The sequence below is a fragment of the Crocodylus siamensis genome, chromosome 11 (assembly GCF_052110815.1).
Source record: "Crocodylus siamensis isolate JL-2025a chromosome 11, ASM5211081v1, whole genome shotgun sequence".
Classification (NCBI taxonomy): Eukaryota; Metazoa; Chordata; order Crocodylia; family Crocodylidae; genus Crocodylus; species Crocodylus siamensis.
In genome coordinates this window covers 14,485,047-14,508,517 of record NC_143405.1, presented here as the reverse complement: position 1 = coordinate 14,508,517, position 23,471 = coordinate 14,485,047, and the positions used below count along the sequence as shown (strand labels likewise).

General features: G+C 41.7%; 1 protein-coding gene across 7 annotated transcripts in view; it reads right to left on the bottom strand.

Moving 5' to 3' along the window:
• The window catches only part of TNC (tenascin C), an 89,067-nt gene that overhangs the window by 38,634 nt on the left and 26,962 nt on the right, over positions 1 to 23,471 (bottom strand). For 4 of the 7 annotated variants that reach the window (XM_090022763.1, XM_090022764.1, XM_090022766.1 and 1 more), the window contains exons 2-10: positions 15,515 to 16,107; positions 11,764 to 13,356; positions 9,331 to 9,594; positions 8,707 to 8,822; positions 8,453 to 8,609; positions 7,611 to 7,880; positions 6,481 to 6,666; positions 6,104 to 6,193; positions 4,900 to 5,163 (exon numbers count right to left, since the gene is read on the bottom strand). In XM_090022763.1, coding sequence (XP_089878889.1) covers positions 4,900 to 5,163; positions 6,104 to 6,193; positions 6,481 to 6,666; positions 7,611 to 7,880; positions 8,453 to 8,609; positions 8,707 to 8,822; positions 9,331 to 9,594; positions 11,764 to 13,356; positions 15,515 to 15,977 — 3,403 coding nt within the window. In that variant the 5' untranslated portion in view covers positions 15,978 to 16,107. Of the gene's footprint in view, positions 1 to 1,901; positions 2,271 to 4,899; positions 5,164 to 6,103; positions 6,194 to 6,480; positions 6,667 to 7,610; positions 7,881 to 8,452; positions 8,610 to 8,706; positions 8,823 to 9,330; positions 9,595 to 11,763; positions 13,357 to 15,514; positions 16,108 to 23,471 lie in introns of all 7 variants that reach the window. The other 3 variants (XM_090022760.1, XM_090022762.1, XM_090022765.1) reach the window with 1 other exon arrangement.

The following is a 23,471-nucleotide window of genomic DNA, read 5'->3' as shown; positions in this document are numbered from 1 at the left end:
CATGCATGGTTTCATATAAAAGACAGAGAAATTAAAAAATATCAGGACACATGGAAAGTATTCAGGTACCATAGCTGATAAAATCTATGGATGCTAAACAGATGAATAATAACTAGATGAATGGCAAACAGCTAATCTGGAAAGTAAGAGATGGCTGGATAACAAAGTGAATAGGAATCAGACAGCTAAATAAGTAACAGAGGTGGTTAAAAAATCTAGAAGCTACAGACAGATGGCTGAGAACCAACTAGAATGTTATATGGTATAGAGATGAATGAACAACAGATGCACAGGAGTTAACAGCCATGTGCAATGGTGCTGGATGGACAATAGATAAATGCTGTTTCTCAAAGTGGAATACCTGTGTTTATCATTCTGTCATTAAAACTTTTCAACCAAAGTATCCTTCTGTAGATATGGCCTGTATTTTCCCACATTGACAGTTTGAGCCTTCCAGAAGAAATTCCATTACAATGACTTGCTGGCATTTTCACTATACAAATGTTAAAGTGCTGCCAGGATATTTCCATGTCAATGTGGAATAGAGGGGAACAAGGAGGTGTGCTTTCCTATTATTTCTAGTTCTTTCTTTGGTAATTTATTTTACTGGATAGAGCTCTCCTATCAACCCAATGACATTATATGCCTATGGCTTTTCAAGGTAGGGTTTCAGCATTATCCTTGAGTATGAAACCTCCAGCCAATTTTGGGTGTTCCATTTAAATAACCCTCTTTTGATGATTAAGCTGGCTATACAGTGTCTTCCCGAAGAAATGATAGTTAGAACTAGGGTTTAACTTACTGGCAATGTCTACTTGAGACCCTGACTGTGCAGTAGCCAAATAATACTGTACAGTAACGTGTCTCAGTACGGACAGTGCTAATATGCTATTGCACAGTAGCGTCACTAAAAAGATGTTTGCCGGCGCTATTGCACAATAACTCTGGTTACTGCACATTTATTTAGTACTTGATTATACAACAACACTATTGTACAGTAACCACTGCACAGTAGTGTCTCATGTAGCTGCATCCACTGTCTTTTTTGTCACTTAATATATTACAGTAGTCCACATTTAAAATTATTGTACTGATAGCTGAAATGCCAGCTACAGGCCATTACTTAGAACAGGATACATGCAGTATTCACTAGCAATTCAGTTTTTTAGTGGTAAACCGTTTTTTAGTGGACTATCAGAATGAGTCACCTGGTCATTGCATAAAAATGTTACCTTAAGTTTGTGAAAGGGGTGCCAAGCGGTGCCAAGCAGTAGCCATAAAGAAAAGGAGGACTTAAACAGAACAGAACAGGATGAAAACAAGGATCCTTAGTACGCAGAATGAATCTTCTTAAGGCATTCGACAGAGTAGAAAGCTATCTTCTCCAAGCCATGCTCCTGTTCAGCACTTGATATGCCAGCTCTTATTTTGCCTTCAGAGACAAGGCATAATCACATCCAAGACTCATCAGTAATTTCTGCACAATCTATGTTCCATTGCATAGGAATGTTAAGCAGGCACTTGGCTTTTCCAAAGTCCATTCATTTATTTCCACATGCCTCATGCCTGATGTATTACTGTCCCTCCTCCTCCAGGATCTCCATTGTGCCACTCAGGCAGTTCTCCAGAAATGGAGCAAGGAGAGACAAAGATGCAGTCTGACTGTTCAGTTTCCTCAAAACTGGGTTACGTGGTTGAACTACAGATTGAATGTCTGCCTCAAGAAATGTATTTGGAAAGCTATGCATTTGAAGAAATGGTCTTTTCAAGCTCAGAAAAGGCTCTCCTAGCCCTTCTCCCAGCTTTGCTTCTCAGGTCATGCTAAACTAAAAATGCAATGTATTCTGGCTGTAGTATCTAATAAATAGTAGTAGCCCTGTTAAGGAACAGAAAGGGCATACCTGTTGTAGCCACAGCTTCCAGAGGATGGGAGCGCTGTCCTCCCGCCATTCCATACACCTTGACTTTATAGGTGGTGTTAGCCTGGAGGCCATCAATCACAGCACCTAAGGATTCTCCGGGCATGAAGACTTCTGCAGGGAGCCCAGCTGCCAATGTCACTTCCTCATACTCCACCACAAAACTAGTATAGGCTCCTGCATCCGCCTTCCACGAGAGACCAAAGCCATGGTCTGTTATATTGGAGACCAGAAGGTCCCACAGCGTAGCCTCCCACATCCCAGAAGCCTCAGGAGCAGGAGAGCTCCAGAAGCCTGAGTGCTCATCTGGGCCAGGAGTTGTTCCCTGCATTAGTTCTAGACTATATACAGCTATAAAAAAACATGTAAGCAGAAGGTACAGAATGAAACACTTAATTCCTTCATTTTTTTTCACTTATAAAAGTCAATGTATGCAGTATTTCACATTTATGACTTGACTTTGAATCCCACCATTCTGGGCTTCAACACATAACCTTTTAGCACCAGAGCAGGAATCTCTACTTCAGACAAAGAGCCAACTCAGAGAAGTAGTAGGAAGAGAAGACCGCTACTCATGTATGTGCCAACCCCTCAAAGAGTAAGACATCTGTTTTGCCAGTTTTTTGCATGAAACATAAAACTTCTTAGTGCTTGTTGCTTTCATACTCAGAAAGGGGTAGAAGATGTGAGGCAGAGGGGGAACCAGCCAAACATATATACGGTGTATAAGAAAATAATGTTTCCACTCTAAGACAGAAGGAATCTCTATCTTACAGGGCTTCAGCTAGAGAGATGTTAACACTGCAAATCAAGAAATACCTACCCTGAAAAAGAAAAGTAAAAGCTCCCTGAATTGTGCAGACTGAGAAGCCCAACTGAGCAGTCTGAAATTTTGGGAGGAAATAGAAAATCTACACTAGAAATATTAGTAAATAAAAGGAATTTTGCAAGCAAATATTCCCTGCCAGAAATGGAGTGTGAACTATAAAATCCACAATATGAATCTGGTTCCTTTTTGGTCAGTGAGGAAGAGGAATATGTATAGTGAAGGGCGTGTTTGCAAACTATGTCCATTGTGCTTCCTCCTTACCAATAACATACACAGAGGATACAAAGAGGTAGTTCAGTTCTAGTCATGAGCATGGTACTTTCTACCTTAATTAGTTTCTTTCTGACCTGCAGCTCAGCAGAAACACTCCCCCCACTAGAGAAATGGATCTGATGTCATCTACGGCTGGAGGAAGAATGGGTGAAGTAAGATTTGCTTTGCTTGTCTTGAGGACTGGAGGTTCAAAGCAGAGTTGGGGATGTGGCCTGGAAGTTGGAGTAGAACAAAGAAAGAAGCAGCCCCATGTCTCACATATTCTCAGGCACTGTTTTAGTCTCCTGATACTTATGGATTTGGATGCATTTGTCCAGGGAAAAATCCTGGAGATAGGTTCACATCTTAGCTACTGCTGCTGGAGATTCTCTGTTTGTAATGGTAGTTTTCAGAAAAGGCTTAAAACAATATACTGGTCTGATGGATATATATATAAAAAAAAAAATCCCAAGCAAAAACAGAAAAGGGTTTGGGAGATTTGGCCTCTGATGCTAGAAATTCCTAGCTAGGGAAATTCCACAGTGTGATATTTAAATGTTTTCACCTCCCTGTGTGTTTCCTGTTCAAAGCTTTGTTCATCTCTGGTGTATAGACTTTTACCTAGTGGGTCTCTATCAGTGCCTGCTAAATTTTCTCCAGCTCAGCTCCTGGCCTGACTTATCATACAATTAACTTATCGTTGATCTTTTTTTGTGGCGTGTAGCCTATGAACTCTCAGCTGCCTCAAGCAGCTCAACCCTGAGGCATTTATAGGCACAGCTGTCATGAAAATTAGTATAACAAAAAAGTTGGCTTGGATGGACTTTGTGGCACAAAAATAAGGCTCAACCCCTAACTTAACTTTGAGTTTTCACATGGCCAGGACAATAGTCTGTTGTACGTTATTACTAATTTGTGAAATCGTGGTTTATGCAGAGGCTTGTAGTCTAGAGGGCATAAAGAACATGAAGCCCTCAGGCTCAGATCTTCAGCTGGTGTTAACTGATTCGATTCCATGGATTTCCACCATGTTTCAACCTGATGACAGCTGAGGCTGTATCCCATGGTATTTACACATAAACACCCTGAGAACATGCAGCACTCAATTATTTTTCATACTGAAGTCCTTAGTTTGATGCAGCCCTATCAGTACGTCATGCTTATTCCCTTTGCACTGTTCCATAGTCAAGGAGCAATGCCACCAGTTTCGGTACAGTTGCTGGAGTACTGCTTCACAGCACTTCCTGTGAATAAGGGAGGCAGAAATAGGCCTTCTCTATTTAGACCATTGTAGTTAATCATGCTATACAATGGACTCAGGCAACTGTGACTAGTATCATAACATTAGCTTTTTTATGCTCTTAAATGATAAAATAGGAAGACAAAAACAGAGCCGTATTGACCCTGCCAGTGTGTGAAGTGTGAGGTGGCCAGAGACAAAGCTGTAAAGTAAATTGGTTAGGGGGAATAAAAGCATGGTAAAGAATGCACTGTCAGTATTTTAGTCCTCCTTCCCCTTTGATTGCTTTACTACAGGAAAACAAAATCAATGATTAAATACAAACACACAGAAAAATTAGTCCCTTTGAAAACAAAGGATGAGGTTTTGCATTCCTGGCAAAAGAAAAAGCTATGTTGTATGGATAGCCTTAAGGGACAAAGAAGAAAACCACGGAAGAGATGGAGAAAGAAAAGGATAAGGATAAGGGACCTACATGATTCTTCCTCAGTCTTCCAAACTGGGCCAAGGTGAACAAGGCTTTTCTAGCCAACTGATGTGTATTAAGATGCTTACCAACACCATCTTGGAAAGCAAGTGACATATTGCTTGGACTGCCAAGCTCACTCAGCTTTTCAAAGGATTTAGCACAGTGCATCCATTCAGATGCTGTTACTCACCAGTAGAACCCTTGACAGTTGTGGGTTTGCTTTTATGTCTGCCTTTCTCTGCTATCAGGCTGATGGTATATTCTGTACCAGCATCGAGTCCTTGCAGGATGTAAGAGGTGCTATCTGCTGGGATCCCTACTTCATTCTTCCTTCCAGAGGGGGTAACATAAGTGAGACGGTAGCGATCAAACTTGGCCAGTGGTCTCCTCCAGCGCAGGGAGAGGCTAGTTTCAGTGGGATCGTTGACCCCCAGGTCCTTGGGACTATCCAGGTCTAGAAGTTAACACAGTGATTACTTATAAGTAAAAATAAATAAATAAATAATGTTTCCTCATACAGGAGCCTAGTAGTGCCATTGGGGCATGATTTCAGGAAACTGCAGATGGAGCAATAGTTAGTGGCTTAAACACATTCAGGACATAATGATAAATCAGAGCCTGATTTCTCTTTCTTTGTCTTCCAGACCATGCTCTTTGGCCTAAGGAAAGGCGGGCAAAGTTCTATCCACTTACACACAAAAATGGTATCAAAATCTCTGTTGCTTTAATTCATTTCAACCCAATGCTTCAAAAGGTCAGATGCCACCTCTCATTTTTATGGATGAGAGGTGGCATCTGACCCTTTGAAACATTCATTTTTTGGAATTTTTCTAGAGTCCTAGAGTAAGGTTAAGTATACCCACTATTAACATTTTCTATTAACTGTTGGAGTCAAAATATATGGTATTCTTGTTGGCTGATTTTCCTCTTTGTTCCCTAGCAGCAGGTCCAAGCCTACATCAGAATGAAATCAACACATCTGTAAAATTTTCATGAGAAAGAAGGTGTTGAAAAGAGAACATCAGCATGCCCCAGCGCCCAGTTGTTAAAGCCCTCTCTGAGGGGATGGGATTCTTCTGCTCTCCCATTATTGCATGGCAGTGCAATGCAGTCATGGCAGGTGAGTCCAGCCATTAATCTACTAACTGTGCTGGGACCTTTCCCCCTCTGGTTTTACCAGAAATTTCAAACTGGAGCCAAGCAATTTCTTTCAATAACAGCTTGTCGAACCTGGAACATTCCTAGGAAAAGTTCTGGTTTTGACAAATCAGCAAATTCCAAACCAAGTCTAAATGTCATGCATATATTTGCTTGAGTTTAAGTATTGTTTTTGAAAGAGGAACCCTCAAGCCACTCTAGCTTGCTTTGTTGCTTCCTGGCAAGGAGCTACTTACCAGTTCCAGCATTAATAGTAGCAGGAGCACTTTCTCTGTCCTCCTTCACTGCTGTAACTCCAATGCCATATTCAGTTCCAGGCCTCAAACCTATAAGAAAAGGAATACAAATATGACTTACTATTTATACATGGTTCTAATAGTTTTTTCTTAAAGAAAGATGCAAGTTGAAGGAATGTTCATAATTTTCTTTTCCTGTAAACATCAAGGGCAGATTTTCAGACAAGTCTAGAGCAGTCAGGATATCTAGTTCTACTTGTAAACCCTTACTAACCATGATATAAGATGCACCCTCTCACCTTGCTACTGTAGGTCATGGTGAAATGAGGTTAGGTCTTCAGATAATTACTGTTTCAACAATCTTGCAGTGATCCTACCTGTGAGTGTAGCCTTGGTTGTGGCCTGATTGCTTTTTGGCACAGTGATCTCAGCATGATCTCCACCTGAGATTGGGGCAAACTTGACCCTGTAGCTATCGATGTCTGCTTGACTCCTTTTCCACTCCAAGGTGATGCTGCTGTCTGTCTGAGACACGCGCTTCAGGTTCTTTGGAGCATCCAGATCTGTGAAAGGAAAAAACAATTCATTTTCTCATGACAGGTGAGAGGGAACAATGCTTTCATAAGCTCAAGGCTACTGCAGTGCAGTCTATGTGGGGCTGTTCTCAAAGACCATAGAGATGCTGCAGCTGATGTAAAACATGGTGGTCATCTTTCTGAGTGGATGGGTGGGGGTGGTCATCAAGAGCATATTACACCAGGGATCTTGTCTTCAATGTTTTCCAATAGCTTTCTGGGCTCAATTCAGGGTCCTGATTTTATCTATAAGGCCCTAAATAGGCTGGACCCGTTTACCTAAAAGACTACATTCTTCCTTATATTCCATGGTGATCCCTAAGTTTAGCCAAGACCAATCTGCAGATACCTTTTCTACACCAAGTTTTTTTGGCAAAAGCACATGGAAGGCCCTTTGCAGCTGTTGCACCTCAGCTCTGCACCCAACTGCCCCCTTTGGTTGCTTACAGCCAGAGCCAGTCATCTTCCAAAAGTGTCTTAAAACCTTTATACAGGGGCAGACTTTCAGCAGATAGGGTTCAGTTTGGGGGGACTGTTAGGGAGTTTGTTCTATTATTGATTTATCTGGTTTTTATTTTAAGTCCTCTTCTGGGGATTTATCTATGTAAAACTAATAAATAAATAAAGTTGGACTTTTTTTCTGAGGGTCCCCCATTATTTTTCCTGAGTATCTCCATGTAGAGTAGTCCATAGGCACTTGGGAACCTAAATCTCTCTGAAAGTCAATAGGATTTAGGCACCAAAATCACTTATGAAAATGGGACATATTCAAAAACTTTTTGTGTAACATTGCATTTGCTCTGTGTTCATTCACTTGCATAAGCCTCTATAACTGATGTATTGCTGTATTGGTGTAGTACCTGGAGACTGACACAATACAACACAGTTAAGTAGTATCATTGTGGTAATGATGATTGTAGGAAACCTTTTACCTGTGAAAAAGACTTCACTCATGGGGTCGCTTTCCATGTCTCCACGGCGAGAGATCAGCACCACTTCATACTTTGTGAATGGCTTCAGATCTCCAACAGAGTACTGGTTTTCATCTTCAGAGAGGTCAATTGTTGTTCTGTCCCCAGGAACATCCTTGGGGCCATATGTAAGCTCAATGCCATCAATTTCAGCCAAGGGTTTGAACCATGTGATCAAAGCAGTTGTGTCAGTAACATCTTTTGCCTCTATCTGGCTGGGAGCATCAAGCTCTGTCATAGGAAGAGGAAAAATGTGAGTTTTCCTATCTCATGATGATATCAAATGTTGTCTGGACTTTGATCATTAATTGCTAAATCAAATCAAAGTTAAAGCATGGGATTGCCTATAGCTGGAGCTCATTTTCATGCCTATTTCCTTATGGACTTTAACTTTCTACGGATGTAGATTGAAAATGATAAATTCATCCAGCCCTTCTCTGACCCTAGCACGCTGGCACAGGAAAGACGAGCAGAAACCTCAGCAGGTTCTTGACTTGCAAGAGGAATCCTGTGCCAAGTAACTTCAGCGTGGTATGTCCGGGGAATGGGGATGTTCCTTCACATTCCTATATTCTGAAAGGAATAAAGGGTATGCTCACACCTGGCCATCTAGAAAAAAAAAAATTCTTTCCTCTACCAAACAGTTAGTCAGGGAAGGGATCCATTTTTCCTTGTGACTCTTACATAAGCTTATACAGTTTTCTTTATGTTTTCAAATGGTTCTATTGCTGCTAGTCTTGCCTTGCTTTTTTTTTTTGCTTAACATCTCCAAAATCTGCCCCAAACAGCAGAAAGGCACTTACTTGTGGTTATCACCTTGGAGAGTCCAGGTCCTCTGGTATTGTTTTTCACAATATGCAGAGATACATTATACTGTTGTCCCGGTGCCAGGCCTGGCTGCATATATGATGTCTCAGGCCTCGTCAAACTTCTGGTTATGTCTCCATTATCTTCCTTTTTCTGTAATGCAGAAGACAACTAGTTGGAATGAAGCGAACAAAGAGCCCAAGACCCTTCACTTGTAATGGAGACTTCACAGTATTAGCTGTTTCCTCACCATATTTCGGAAGATAAGCTCCCATCCATCAAAAGAGATGTTCAGAGGATCCCATTCCACCTGCACAGATGTCTCCCTAACAGATTTAAATTTCAGGCCTTCTGGAGCAGGCAGATCTGTGACAGAAAAATAAGGTGGCAACTGCATGAGTGATGGTATTGCCACAAACCAGAAAACTACACACCCACAAACGCATCTGATAGACAGACAGGCAGACATTCATTTACAAGTGAATTGTAGTAGGAGGCATTGAAGATATAACACAAGGATCATCTTAATATTAGCTACAATAGTGCTGATGAAAACGCTTTCATATTTTACTTGGAAGAATGACAATGATTTTACACATACGGTACAATAGCCTTAACGTTTCATTTGTCATGCAGGAATACAGGAATCTAATGATATTTCTTGGAAGGCACCATGCAGAGCTGGAAACTTCCAATACTTTAATTCTATCATTCAGCCTCAGAAGAAGTTGGAAAAGAAAACTGAAGAGGCTCTGGTTTGGTCCAGAACATACAGGAATATATTAGTGAAGAAAAATAAGAATAGAAACAAGCACATTAGGAAGCAGAGAAATGGAGAAACATAGAGAATAGTGCCTTGTTTTATTAAACTTACAGGTTGCTACCCTAGCGCTGACTGGAATACTCTTCTTGTTCTTTAAGATGGCAAAGACACGGATAAAGTACTCCACCCCTGGCTCCAGTTCATGGATTGTGGCAGATGTCTGGTTTCCAGGCACTGTGAACTGCATATCTAAGCCACCGATACTGGTAGGAACATAGGTGATGAGGTATTGATTGACTAGATTTTCATTCTTCCATTCCAGATTGACAGTCTTATCTGTCACATTTGTTACAGTCAGGTCACTTGGAGGGGATACTGCCAAAAAGGAATAAAATATGCTTTTAAGACATAAAAGGTCAGTGTAATGAATATACTGACTTGCCCTATTACACTAATTCCCATTCCCAGACATACATTTGTACAGAACATCATTTAATAAATAGACAAAGCCATTCAAACAATTTAGTGTGTTGAAGAAAGACACATTTAGTCTAATATAGATAACAGACAGGCTTGGAAATCACAGGCTATTCCTACCGTCACACCATATACAGCCTACTGTTCAACACGTTGTACTACATGTCTCCACTGTGTAGGAGCATAAAATGTGGCTTATGTCTCTTTCAGATGAGGGTGATAAGGAATGGGAAATACCATGAGTGGGACAGCAAAAGGTATAACACCTCCCACAGGAAAGACTAGAAGTTGTTTTACTTAGGGGCTGTAACCTTTACTAAAAATAAATTACTAACTCCAGAAAAATGGAAGTGATGGAGCCAAGAATCTGCCCATTCCCTGGTTCTCCCTGGGATGGGAGTAAACAGAGGCCCTGTGCTCATTTATTCTTACACACCTGGAGTCCAGGTTGCTTGCAAAATGGCAAAGAAGATGGAGGTGTGTCCTATCATTCATGAGCTAGCTATGAGTCTGTCATCACTTGTACATACCATCAGTTAGTGTTTTACCCACCCCAAAATCCACTCAACTAGACTTTTGAACCAGAATTCAGCTTCCTGTGTGTCTCATAATTTATTGTGATAAAGTGTAAATGATAGTCAGGAACTAAATGAAACCTCTATATCTAAGTTACCACTCCAGAATTCCTGCCTTTATGCTGGCTCTCTGATGAGCCCAATAATCTAGATCAGCTTTCGGCAAACTTTTAAGGCTGTAGGCCAGATTGACCAAATTTGGGTCAGAGGTGGGAAGGCGGATGCTAGGACTCAGCCTTTGCCACCATTTTTCCCTGCAGCAGCAAGGGGAAGCAACTGCTGCCAACGCCCCGCATCAGCAGGCTGGATCAAATGGCTCTGTGGGCTGAATCTGGCCTGGGAGCCACATGTTGCCGACCCTTGACCTAAATTAAAAATTATTTACACAAATAGCCAAATTTTACTTTGATTTGGAAAAAATGGCTCTGGGCACCTGAAGACCAGTATGCGAGAGTCCAAGTGCCAGGAACTCAGAAAACAATTGCTACAATATTTTGGACATCTGTGCCCATTACTGTGAGTTCTGCATCATTTTCTGACTTTAGCAGGTAAAACTGATTTCACAGAGGAGCTTAGCAGAGAGCTTAGCACCTTGCTTGTTTCCAGTTTGGCCTCTGATTTCATAGCTAAGGTACTTGTTCAGGTTGCTTTACTTTCAAAGGACAGCTACTGCCAGATGAAATCCCAGAGTCTGTCATATCTTAGTGCCAAAAGAAGCAGAGCATTGCCTGTGCTCTGCTTTGTACTGCTGCAACAGTAAATATAGTGTGGGTGTACAACTTTACTTTCCCAGTCCATTATGAATAAGAACTGTTATAAAGGCATCCTTAATCATGGACCTCATGCTCAGAAACACATGAAATTCAGAGTATCAAGCCCTGCAATCTTTGTTGCATGTTTCATAATTCCTAGAGGTACATACACTTTCCTTTTTTGTAGGTCAAATTTCTCTCCATAGTTCTTTTAAAAGCAACCTCCTTGGCCAATCCTGCTGTAGCCCTACCACTAGGTTTCAGGCTCACTTTATGTCCCCCAGGGCTGAGTCTAATTCTTGCAGATACAATTATAGGCTTTCCCCAGTACAGCTGTAACAAACATAAGAGAAAAAGTCATGTGAGAGGAGAATGAGTGGTCAAGGGGCCAAACTCTCAGCAGTTATAAACTGCTACTGCTCCAATGATGTTCATGGGAACATTGCCAGCTTATACCAGGGGAGAAACTGGACCAGCTAATACATATCTATAACACCAGAATTACTCTACTCTTGGTAGGTTAGCCATCAAAGACACATACAAGCGTAGGTTTTACAGACACGAGCCATAAGGGAGACCAAAGCTTTGCTTTCACGGCTGTAACCCTACTAATCGATGAAGTTGCTGAGATATCCCACTTAAACAAGGTCAGAATCAGGATCCAGCTTCTTTAAAGAAACTGCCAAATAAACAACAGGGTTATTTAAGGGTAGTTGGCTATAATTAACATTAGAACCTACCATCAGAGCAGTCTTCGCCAATGTATCCATCATCACAGACGCAACGTCCATCAACACAGCGGCCCAGGTTGTTGCAGTTGTTGAGGCAGGATCGTTGGCTGCAGTCCTCTCCAGTGAAGCCCTCATCACACACACACTGCCCCTCAATGCAGCGTCCCTGATTGTTGCAGTCATTGGTGCACCGTAGTTGGCTGCAGTCAATCCCTGTGAAACCTTCGTCACACACACACTGCCCGTTCTCACAGCGGCCTTGGTTGTTGCAATTGTCCAAGCAAGCAAGTTCACCACAGTCCACTCCAGTGAACCCCTTCTCACACACGCACTCCCCATCCACACAGCGTCCTCGGTTGTGGCAGTCATTGGGACACCTCAGTTCAGAACAGTCTTCTCCTGTGTATCCTTCATCACACACGCACTGCCCATTGACACACCGTCCATGTTTGCTACAGTCATTGGGGCACCTCAGCTCACTGCAGTCATTGCCTACAAATCCCTCATCACACACACAGATGCCTTTGACACAGCGTCCCCGGTTGTAACAGTCATTGGGGCACCTCAGCTCACCACAGTCTTCGCCTATGAACCCCTCATCGCACACACACTGCCCCTTGACACAGCGTCCACGGTTGTGACAGTCATTGGGACACTTCAGCTCACTGCAGTCTTCACCCATGAAACCCTCATCACACTCGCATTGTCCATTGATGCAGCGTCCATGGTTGGAGCAGTCCTTGGGGCACCTTAGTACACCACAGTCTTCACCCATAAAGCCCTCATAGCATACACATTGTCCATTGACACACTGCCCACGGTTGTTGCAATCTTTGGGGCACTTCACTTGACCGCAGTCGATGCCCTCAAAGCCCTCATTGCACACACACTGCCCATCGATACAGCGGCCACGCTTGTTACAGTCCTTGGGGCACCTCCGCTCACTACAGTCATCGCCCACAAAGCCTTCATCGCAGAGGCACAGACCATTCTCACAGCGGCCATTGCCGTTGCAATTGTTGGGACAGGTCAGCTCCCCGCAGTCCTCCCCAGTGTAGCCCTCTTCACAGTAGCAAGTCCCATTGATGCAGCGGCCACGGTCAAAGCAGTCTTTGGGGCAGATCAGTTCACTACAGTCTTCACCTGTGTAGCCCTCATCACAGACACACTCATTTTCAACACAGCGCCCTCTGTTGTTGCAGTTGTTCAGGCACAGGGGCTGACTGCAGTCCTCCCCAGTGAAGCCTTCAACACACATGCACCGCCCATTCACACACTTCCCATGCTCACTGCATGGTGGTAGGCAAAGCTCTTCAACACAGTCTTCTCCGGTGTAACCCTCAAAGCATACACACACACCATCAATGCACTTGCCTTGGTCATTACAATCACCAGGGCAAGTGAGTTCACTGCAGTCCTTGCCTGTGAAGCCCTCATCACAGATGCATTTGCCATTAACACAGCGGCCTCTGTTGTAGCAATTGTTCAGACACTCTGGTTCTGAACAGTTGGGTCCTTTCCAGCCAGGATCACAAATGCAGCCACAGATCTCAGTGCTGTAGTTCCCTCGTCCACTGCAGAAGGGTGTGGTATCCACTCGACCTGCATTAGTGCATCAGAAACCTTGTTACAAACAATGAGCTACAGCATGTCACAGATTACACAAGCACTGATGAGAGCACTTTGGCCCCCCCAAAAATTTATACTCTGGTCAAATAACGGAGATCAGCATCTGCTGACTCCAGTGACTAGAATTAACTTTCCTCTTGAAAAATAAAAATAATGAGAACAAAAAATGAGCTGGTACCACTACACATGTCAGTTCATAGCCAGCTTACACACGTGCCACATAATACTTAAGCATTGGGTAAACTTCAAGAGGTTTGGCTGGGATATACATCCAGCAGTTTTAAGATTTCAACACTTCTTTTTTGGGTTGTCCCAGAAATACTCTGAAAACACCTTCTGACACTTCATTCCATTGCTTTTACAGGAGATCCCAGCCAAACCCAACAAGAGTAGAGGTGCATAGCCACTGGGGATGTGGGGGTAGGAGCAAAAAGATATAATGGCAGGAAATGATAAGAAATAGAGTAAACTTTCTTAATTTTGCCTCTCCTGAGAGCCCCAGTGTTTGTGCCCCCAACTTGGCTCATCTGATAGGGATTTGATTTTGATAATGTTGATGCCCAATGGTTTCTGAGCGAGATCTGGCCTTATAAAGGCATTTCAAGTGAACACTATTACATACTTGTGTATCTTGTAAACTTTAATTCCCTAGGACCTCTTTAATTCACACTAACAACAGGGAAATCCTGTTGCCAATTATCACACTTTGTAGATTAGCCTATATGACCATTTAAATGGTTGCATCTATGCTGTTACAGCATCTAATGCAATTTTCCTGACTGGCCCATCAAAGAGATTAATTACCACGTACCACACACTTATCCTATCTCTGCTTGAGCAACCATCAAGATATAAGATATAAGTTGCTATATAAAGCACTACACTACAGGCACAAGAGTTTTTAGATGTACAGTAAGATACATTGCTATTGTTATTTTCTCTCAGCTTCCCTGGGTGCCTGGAACTTCTCTGTTTCCTTGTATCTGTTTGCTCCCATTGCCTCTAGCTTATGGTGTATAGACTGCTGTATCTCTTTACTAAAGAACAGTTGGAAGTAAGAAATTTGAGACATTTCATTGTCAGTGTTAAACTGACAGCCTGTTCCAATGGACTAGGCATAGGACCGGAAGCCAGGAATGGCTGAGCTGCGGTCTCAACTCTGACATTGATTGGCTGTGTTGGCTTGCATGAATCACATACACACTCAATGCCTCAGTTACTTCTTTGTAAAGCTGGAAGAATAATGCTGGCCTGCTTTGGGGAAGTGGGGAGGTTGTGAAGATTAATTACAACTTCAAAGTGCTGTCCAAAAATTAATTAAAGAACTATACATTGATGGATTTTAGGCAGTTCCGATGAACAGACCTCTATATTACATAATAAGTAACATCTGGGGCCAGAATCTTATCAGGTATAAAACAGCCTAGCTCCATTTAAATCAATAGAATTATTTCTTCTCAAACAAGGTGAGAATCTAGCAGTTTCATCTAAGGATCTGAAACCTGCTTCTTAGCATTATAAAACATCTCACCTCCATTTGAATTGGATATGTTTTTCCTAGTCTGCAGATGAAAAGACCAGGATATTGTGATTGAAGTTATTTGCCCAGGGTCACAGAATGAGTTTGTGACATAGCCACAACAGACCCATTGCTCCTGATTTCCAGCCCTCTGTCTCTCTCATCCTTTTTATAGTCACTGGAGATGCTCTGAGGTGATCTGGAGAATGTGCTGAGTACTTGCAAGTCCCACTGTAGTCAATAATAGTAGGGTGTTCAACCCAGCTCAAAATTAGACCCTTACAAAGAGTGCTGACAATCACTAAAAATGCTAATTTCTGGCTCTCCCCTGTACCCCCCACCATATAACTCAAGAGAGACTTTAGAATTATATGGAGATCAGGAGAGAATTAGCTTAGAACGGCATCCCTACAGTTGCCTGCTTGAGGTCTGCAGTTGCTCCAAATCTTCTAGTAAAAAAAAATCCCTGTCTTTGATAGAACTTCAAATCTGATGGACGAACCCATTGAATTTTGCATTTTTAAAAAAATCAGCTCTAGCTTTTGTTCCAAATAAGATCTGCAGCCAACACCAGACTTTATTATGAAGCTGCTCTCTACTTATCCCTCCTACCTTCTGCTGTTTGGGCACTGGGGCAGCAGCCTGCACCAATGGTACACTGCTCTCGTAAGGAAGATACCAGCCCCTCCAGCTCCTCCAGTCTGCTCAGCAGTTCCTTAATATCAGGAGCAGATGCACAGCCACATGCCCGCCGAGGAATATTGATGCGATGCGTGAAGACGATCTGGTTGTCCTCATTCACTGTGTGCTCCTTATAGTCCTTGCTTGGCTCAATCTCAGCCTTCAGGTCTGCATCTCCACTAGCTGAATCCAAGTCCACAGAGCAGAGGGATCCCACAGGCAACTTAATGTTGTAGATATGGTTAAAAACTACAGGCTGATTATCATCTGGCAAGGTCACATTTAAACCAGCCTCCCTCTTTTGCCGAATAATTCTCTTGATGAGTCCACCGCTGACATGCTGGTGTAACAAAACTATGATTGCACAGGCCAAAACCTGAGTTGGGAGCCCCATCGTAACGCTCAGTTCCTTTGGGACTCACTTGGTACTCTAACACTGTTTTGCTTTCACAGTCTGGTGTAGAATTCAGATAGCCAGTTCAAACAAATCTGGGTATCTGTTCTCTTCCTGATGTGCTTGCTCCCTGCAACAAGAAAGTTACATAGAATGAATTCCCGCTATACTTCCCAACAAAAATCCATGATCCCAAAGTATGTCGACCTCCAAGCAAAAGTGAACAGTGGTGCTCATCAAAATTGGATCTGAGTAGACTCAAGCCACAGAACATGTATTTTAATATTAATGTTGTCCAAAGTCTTAATAAACTTGCTTCATAGCACTCTGCAGGGAAGACCTGGTGAGGAAAGGCTGAGAAACCTGGACCTTCATTTTCAGCCTTTGCAAGAGAAGGCTGAGGGGGGGAACTTGTGGCAGTATACAAATTCACCTGGGGGGTGGGGAGCAGCAGGGAATAGGAGATGCTCTGTTTACCAGAGCATCCCTTGCAATAACCAGAAACAACGGCCACAAGCTGACAGAGAACAGATTTAGGTTGGACATCAGAATGGACTTCTTCATGGCTAGGGTTGCCAGAATCTGGAACAGGCTTCCAAAGAAGGTGGTGCTTACCCAACCTTGGGGGTCTTCAAGAGGAGACTGGACAAGCACCTGGCTGGGCTCACATGACCCCAGCCCTTTTTTCTGCCACTGGCAGTGGGGTTGGACCTGATGATCCTTTGAGGTCCCTTCCAACCCTAGCATCTATGAGTCTCATAATGAACATTTCTAACTTCAGAGAGATGCATATAAATTCTATTGGTGTCCCCAGGAGCTGTGAGTGTGTCCCTACAGTGAGGATTTAGGCACTTGGAAACAAGTACCGTAAGCAGTAATTGTTGAGATACTTATTAAGAATAATCTATTATTCAAAAGGAAAAAGAACAGGTCTAAAAGGCAAACAAAAAAATTAACATCATTTTAATTCTTAAAAAACCAAACAACAATAACAACAAAAACTTCAACATTTTGATTACATTCAAGCAGAAAACGTACAAGTCCCTTCTCCCCTCGCCTGCGAGCCAACTGGTTTAAGCTAAAACCAAATGAATGATCAAAACCAACTGTTTCATTTAATTATACTTTTTGGAGGATTCAGTGTTGAGGCTTATATTCCAAGACATGTTTCTTAAATTCAGTTGCTCAATGAACTTGTCTACTGTAGTGGTGTAAATGTGCATCTGAGAACTGTCAACATTAAGGACGTTGGTGTACTTTTCAGGCTAACCAGCAATACCTTCTTGTAAAAGCACAGAGCATAGGAATGGCACCAATCAACACTGCCTGTGAATCCAGTTCATCAAACATACTGAGAGAAAGATAATATCAATCCAAGTGTAGCCAATATACATTGGTCTGTTGTACTACAGCATGCTTATCAGGATAGGACATCAGACAGGTGGTCTGAAGAAAAAAATAGGGATAATAATCCGGAAAAGCATGAAAAATAAGAGAAAGAAGGAAAACAAATATCCTTTGAGCACCTGAGTCCTCCAAGTAAAAGTAAAATATATACATTGAGTCAGATGTGAACAGATCTTTTTAGCAACAGGTGAAGGCTTTCATTAATATCATTTTCCAATGCCTGATCTTTCATCAGATATATCTATATCTATATCTATATCGATAGAAAGATAGATATTTTTAGCCACAGTACATGGCCAGGATGCAATAACCCTTTTTAACTTTCATTCCTTTTGAATTCATCTCAACATTTGTTCCCCTAATTTCAAATGACTTGAACTAGGAAGTAGTTAACAAGTTTGAAAAGTGCTGATCTTCTCCCATTCAAAATCAGTCTTTCTCTCCAGGGGAGACCTGCAGAGAGCCAATTAGGCAGGGTAAACAAACACACCTAATAAATGCCATCTGAACTGTGTTAAATGGACAGATCTGTGGTCCGGCCTTGCCTGCTAATCTTTCTTTGTGTTGGTAATTGCCCAAAGAGCAATAAAAACTCTAAAACCTAAGGCTTTAATGGCAACAGATAAAGCTGATGGATGATTAACATTTCCTGGCCCTTTGCAGCCTGTAAAGTGCAGAGAGCCATGTTTCCATTCCAGTCCCAGCCGTTTTTATAACAGAAAGACAACAATTCCCTTGTATCCAGGATTCTTTTTCTTCATAGACGTAACTCCCAAAAAGTGAACGTTACCCCTTTTTATTGGAAAATAAACCAAAACTGAATGAGCAACAGTAGAAGGTTTTACTTTTCTAGTAAACCATTTAGGCCAGAACCATTCTCTAGTACTGTCCCTACCTGTTTGAAGCATTTGGGCTCAGTCACTGAATCAGTGAAGGTCACCAAATAGGTAACAATAATAGATTTATCAGGAACAAAAAAGCTCCCATCCAATCACCCTAACTGCTTAGCAATGATAAGACCCCATTTAGGACTCAAGTCCCTCTCTAAAGAGAGAACTGATTTGGAAAAGTATCCTTTTTAAGGACAGTACTTAAAACAGGTTGAAATTAAGTGCATGCTTAAGATCCAGCTAAGTCAATAGGACGTATACACCACACTTAAAGGCATGGTTCCCTGAATCAGGGTCAACTACTGCAGCTTCTTTCTAAGAATCTCGACATGATTTACAAGCAATGAATGAAACTGAGATTTATGGCGTGCAACACTTTTCCCCTAGAGATATCAAATGACTTTCAGATATCAAATATCTCTAGGTTGTTTTTTTTTCCAAGTGACCAGGTGGGTGTTTGTCAGGCCTTAACCACACCTTCCCTTGAATACAAAGCAAATTATTGTCTGATCTATAACAAAGTAAAGGCTGCCATTTTGAAGGAGCATTTTCAGATTGTAATGCAAACAGTTCCCAAAGGATTGTAATTGGATTTGGGCACCTAAATCCCTCAGGCCTCTTGGAGAATCTCCCCTAAAGGAATATGAGTGTGACCTAAAACTTATTATATTTCTCAGCCAAAGGATGATACTGGAACACTTAATATATCTCTACAGGCATTTTTAAAAAGTTCTTGAGGGTGGTCTGGAAGAAGAGTTCTCCGCTGCCTGAACTGTGGCCTCTGTGTCTGGAATGATTCAGATCAGATATTTCTTGTCTGATGTGACAAGGGCCCATCTTGGGAAACTGATGATATCTGAGCTCTACTCTATGAGGTAGCTCCCTATAATTCTTTATAAATTTGTCATGTTTTGGCCAAAGCAACAAAGGTGACATTCCATCCTGAAACTCCCATCCTTCAAGTATATCTCCCCAACAGCTCAAGTCATTATGGACCACCCAGGAGTAGGGACTCCTTAAGGGATGCAAGCCATGGCAATAATCAGTATTTGTTGTTTGCTTGCTTCTTCCTCAACAAATACGAGAAGTTTTGTGTTGCTTTGTAAAACAGTACATAAAAAAGTTATGGACTTGTTATCTAATGGAGATCTCTTCTAAAGATTTTCTTTATAGACATTAAGGATTCTGATGTTTTAATTATTGGAGCCAACAAAGCTTGTGGCACGAGTTTGCAGAAGAAGGCCCTAATATGATGGCCTTTATTCATCAGAGACTCCATCTTCTTGTGATGTATTCAAAAAATCTTGACTGTAACTAAGCATTTAATGTGCTAAGTCTATTTCCTATTAGCCAGACTTAATGTTTCCCCATCGGTCTGCATCTACCTGTGCTGTGCCTTGTTTCATATTTAGATTGTACAGTCCTGTGGACAGGGTTAGTCTTTTTGTTCTGTGTTGGTATGGCAAACCCATGACTAGCTACACTCATTAATACTAGTTTGTATACTTCACTTTGTGGGAAAGGTGCTGAATATTCTCAAGCCCCATTGAATTGTGTGAGAAATTAAGATGTTCAGTAGCTAACAAGACAAACCTGAAGCAATGCTAATTACTTGATACTTAATGAGATATGCCCTGGAATTTGATGACAAACTGACTACAGGATCTGTTGTTTCCTGATAAATTATCAAAGTGTATTACATACTCCTGCAGAGACCTATGTTTTCATTTTGTTGAGCATGAAAGCAAGTAATCCAAAATGTTTTGAGAAAACAGGTCATGACTTGGACAGTAAACTTTAGTAACACCAACTCTCATAAAATACTCTAAATGTACATTTTTAAAACTGCACATGTTACTGTGGCCTATTTTTACAATTTATTGCCCTGACAGCACATGGCGGGGGAGAGAGACTAAGAATGTAGGCTGCATTTTTCCATGCTGTATTTAAGGTAATACCTAGATTCCAATGAAGTTAGTTAAGACTTTTGTTTCTGATTGGGAAAATAATCCCAACTTTATTGCAGGGATTTTTTTTTCTCCCTCTTCCTGTACTTTCTGCAGACTGTATTTATTGAATGTACAGCAAAATTATGAAAAACAGTTCCCACAATAAAAAAAAGCATTATGGGCATAATTCTTACCTGTCTACACTATGGGTTAGAAATGCACAGTTTACATTTGCTTTGGAAAAACCCAGAATGAAATTCAACTTAAAAAAAAATGAAAACACTTTCCACCCCCCCATAAAAATGTCCATTTCACCATGCAGCCTCGGTGACCATTTTTCAGCTAATCTGGAATACCGCTCAAAAGTATTGAGCCCCAGTGGCTGTGTCTACATGAGACACTGACTGTGCATTTGTTATTGTGAGGTCATTCAGTACTTGCACACCAAAGTACTAAATAACTGCACAGTAACTGGAGCTACTGTGACTTCTGGAGCTACTACTCCAGCCACAGTAACTGGAGCCATGCAGCCATCTCTGGATGGCTACCTGGTGATGCTGACTGCACAGTAGCTCATTACTACTGAGCAGAAGTGTCACATCACGGGTTGTGCTGCGGGATGCAGTGTCTTGTGTTGATGCGCCCAGTTAATGTAAAGAAAACACAATCTGTTAATATTTTGCTTTTCCAAAGAGGTGCTTTCAAAAGGCTATTGATGTGAGAAGATAAATTATTGGCTGCATAGCTAATGATTCAAGTGTAACTTCCAATCTGTGTAAATTCAGGAGGAGTGGCAGGGCTATCAGATGATTGATGGGCCCATGGTGCTGTGAATAAGCAAAAAAGAATGTGTTGTGATTTTCAAGAAGACAGACTGCAAAGATTAGGTGGCAGCAAAATTTCTCCCTTGGAGAAGGAAAAGCAATTAGACCATTCAGACACATGCCACACGCCAGGACTTGGAAATTAGATTTAAAGAAGGTTAAAAGAGAGAGAGGAAAAAAACCCCCAACATTCAGATCATCACCCCAACTCTATGAGATCCTATCACCATCCAAGGGGGATGGAAATAAACACTGTGAATAGCAACATATCTTGGCTTTGACATTCTGCATGTCTCGCTGAAATCTAAGTGTGATTCTGGCATAAGAGAAGCATCATCTGGGATAGAGCTGCACTCCTCAATGGCACCCCTGGGTATAAAAGGCACAACACGGTGCATTTTGTGCTCTTACTATCTGTGACATCCCCTTCCCTCCTCTCCCCCCAGCTCCCCTTTATTAGTTGATAAAGATGCTTGAATTTGCACCACTGGCCAATGTTATTTCCAGATGCTCGAATGACTTGAGCAGAAATAACCACTAGGTCCATTACATTATGGTGGGGTTTTTTTGTTAGTTTTTTTTCCCCCCTCCCTCTACACTGATGAGCACAGAATATGTCGGGTAGACATTGTTATGTGCTAGGATATTTTCTGGTAGGGGATTTAAGGAAAGAGTGAAGCCAACTAGCTCATGAACACTCAAAAGTAAGGTAAGTGATTTCATGACAAAAGATTAGCACATGGAAAGTGCCTGCCAGGACGGATTTGCATAAGGAAGAGCTTCAAAAGTTCCATTTTATCTAAAGGAAATCTACTGATGCATTTGAGCATACACCATCTTCTCAAGCACAGGTGGACCAAGGAGTGGAATATATTGATATGGTTTAAAAATAATGAGGGTGATATGGTTTAAAAATAATGAGGGTAATATGAGAATGGAGGTTTTTGCCACAGCAGAGCAAGCAGAGGTCTCACCTAATCACGTTTCCTTGCTATTTCTATACATTGTAGCCTAGAAAAATGCCCTCTTTTCCCAACTCAGATTCCAACAGGCCTAAAGAATGAGTGGAAATATCTTTAGTGCAAGTCAAACTAAATGAAATCGCTCCAGGAGGTCAAAATGATCATTTGTAATAACTGTCTTGCCATTGCTGCAGTCTCCCAGGAGTGCAGGGAGATGATCAAAGCAAAATCATTGTGGTTTTTTTTTTCTTTGGCTGCCACCTGGGTAATTCTAAAAAGGAATGGTTTATAAGGAAGATAACGCAAAGCAGTTCAGAAAGGCCAACACAGCTCTCTGTTGGTTACGGACCACAAAGGAACAGTGAAGTTGTGTGCAGAAAAGTTTTCCAAGAAGCTCAGCATTCAGCAACTCCCTCTGTGGCCACGCAATGCTGAGTTCTTTGGAAAATTTAATATTTAATTCTTCTACCCTGTGGAAAAATCTTGAAACATATGGAACCTGCCGAGTTCAAAGACAGAAAATGAAGTGTGCCGCTGAGTGAGAGGGGGAAAGAAATGATGGTGTTGTGAAGAGTGCTCTCTTTTTACAGTTCAGCATGGTTCTTTACCCTTTTCTAGTAGCTGAACTACATAGAAGGGTTTATGAGTCTTCTACAGACTGTAGTAAAGTCTGTAGTAGAGCTGTCTTATGGCTTACAGCTGGACCTAGCTGTCAACTCAATTCACAGAACTTCATGCTTAAGATCTAAACATCTTGGATTGTATCCCTGTGGATAGCTCATTGAGAAACTATATCTAAATAGTCTAGGTTTTTTATAGCATAAACATGATACCGTAGGGAGGCGTATGGTCCAATATTTCCAAAAATGGAAACAACTGAATGGAACTCACAGACCAGGAAAACCCCTGGTTAAGGATGCAAACCTAATGGCCACTCTCTTCATGATGAATAGAAAGCAAAATGCAAGCTCTGAATGACTTCAAAATCCTATTTCAGATTTGTATGCTGAACCCGCCTCTAGGAACTAAATGTAAGAAATATATTTGCCAAAAGGTCTGCATTGTAAAGGCATGTCCATGAGTAACAGAAGAGATCAAATAAGCACCCTCTAGTTGATCGCTGACCAGAAGACCTATGCCTGGTACTGCCAGAATGAGATAGCAGGAAATGTCTAGCTGGAAGGAATTACATTTCCCCAGTTCAGATAAGCAGGTCATAAGATATTACATTACCATTTGTCATCTTGGCTTACGATCCAAATTAACCAGTACTGCTTGAGATGCAGTTAGCTATTTTGGGGCTAAAGCAAAAAGCATAAAACAAAGCATAAAACATAAAGCATTGTTTTATGAGGTGGCTGGCCCAGTTGAATCAGACAAGATACAAGAAAAAAATAACAGCTTCACTATCGTGAAATCAGAAAAGTAGGGCCTGATGCCTCCAAGAAACTTAGTTCTGGCC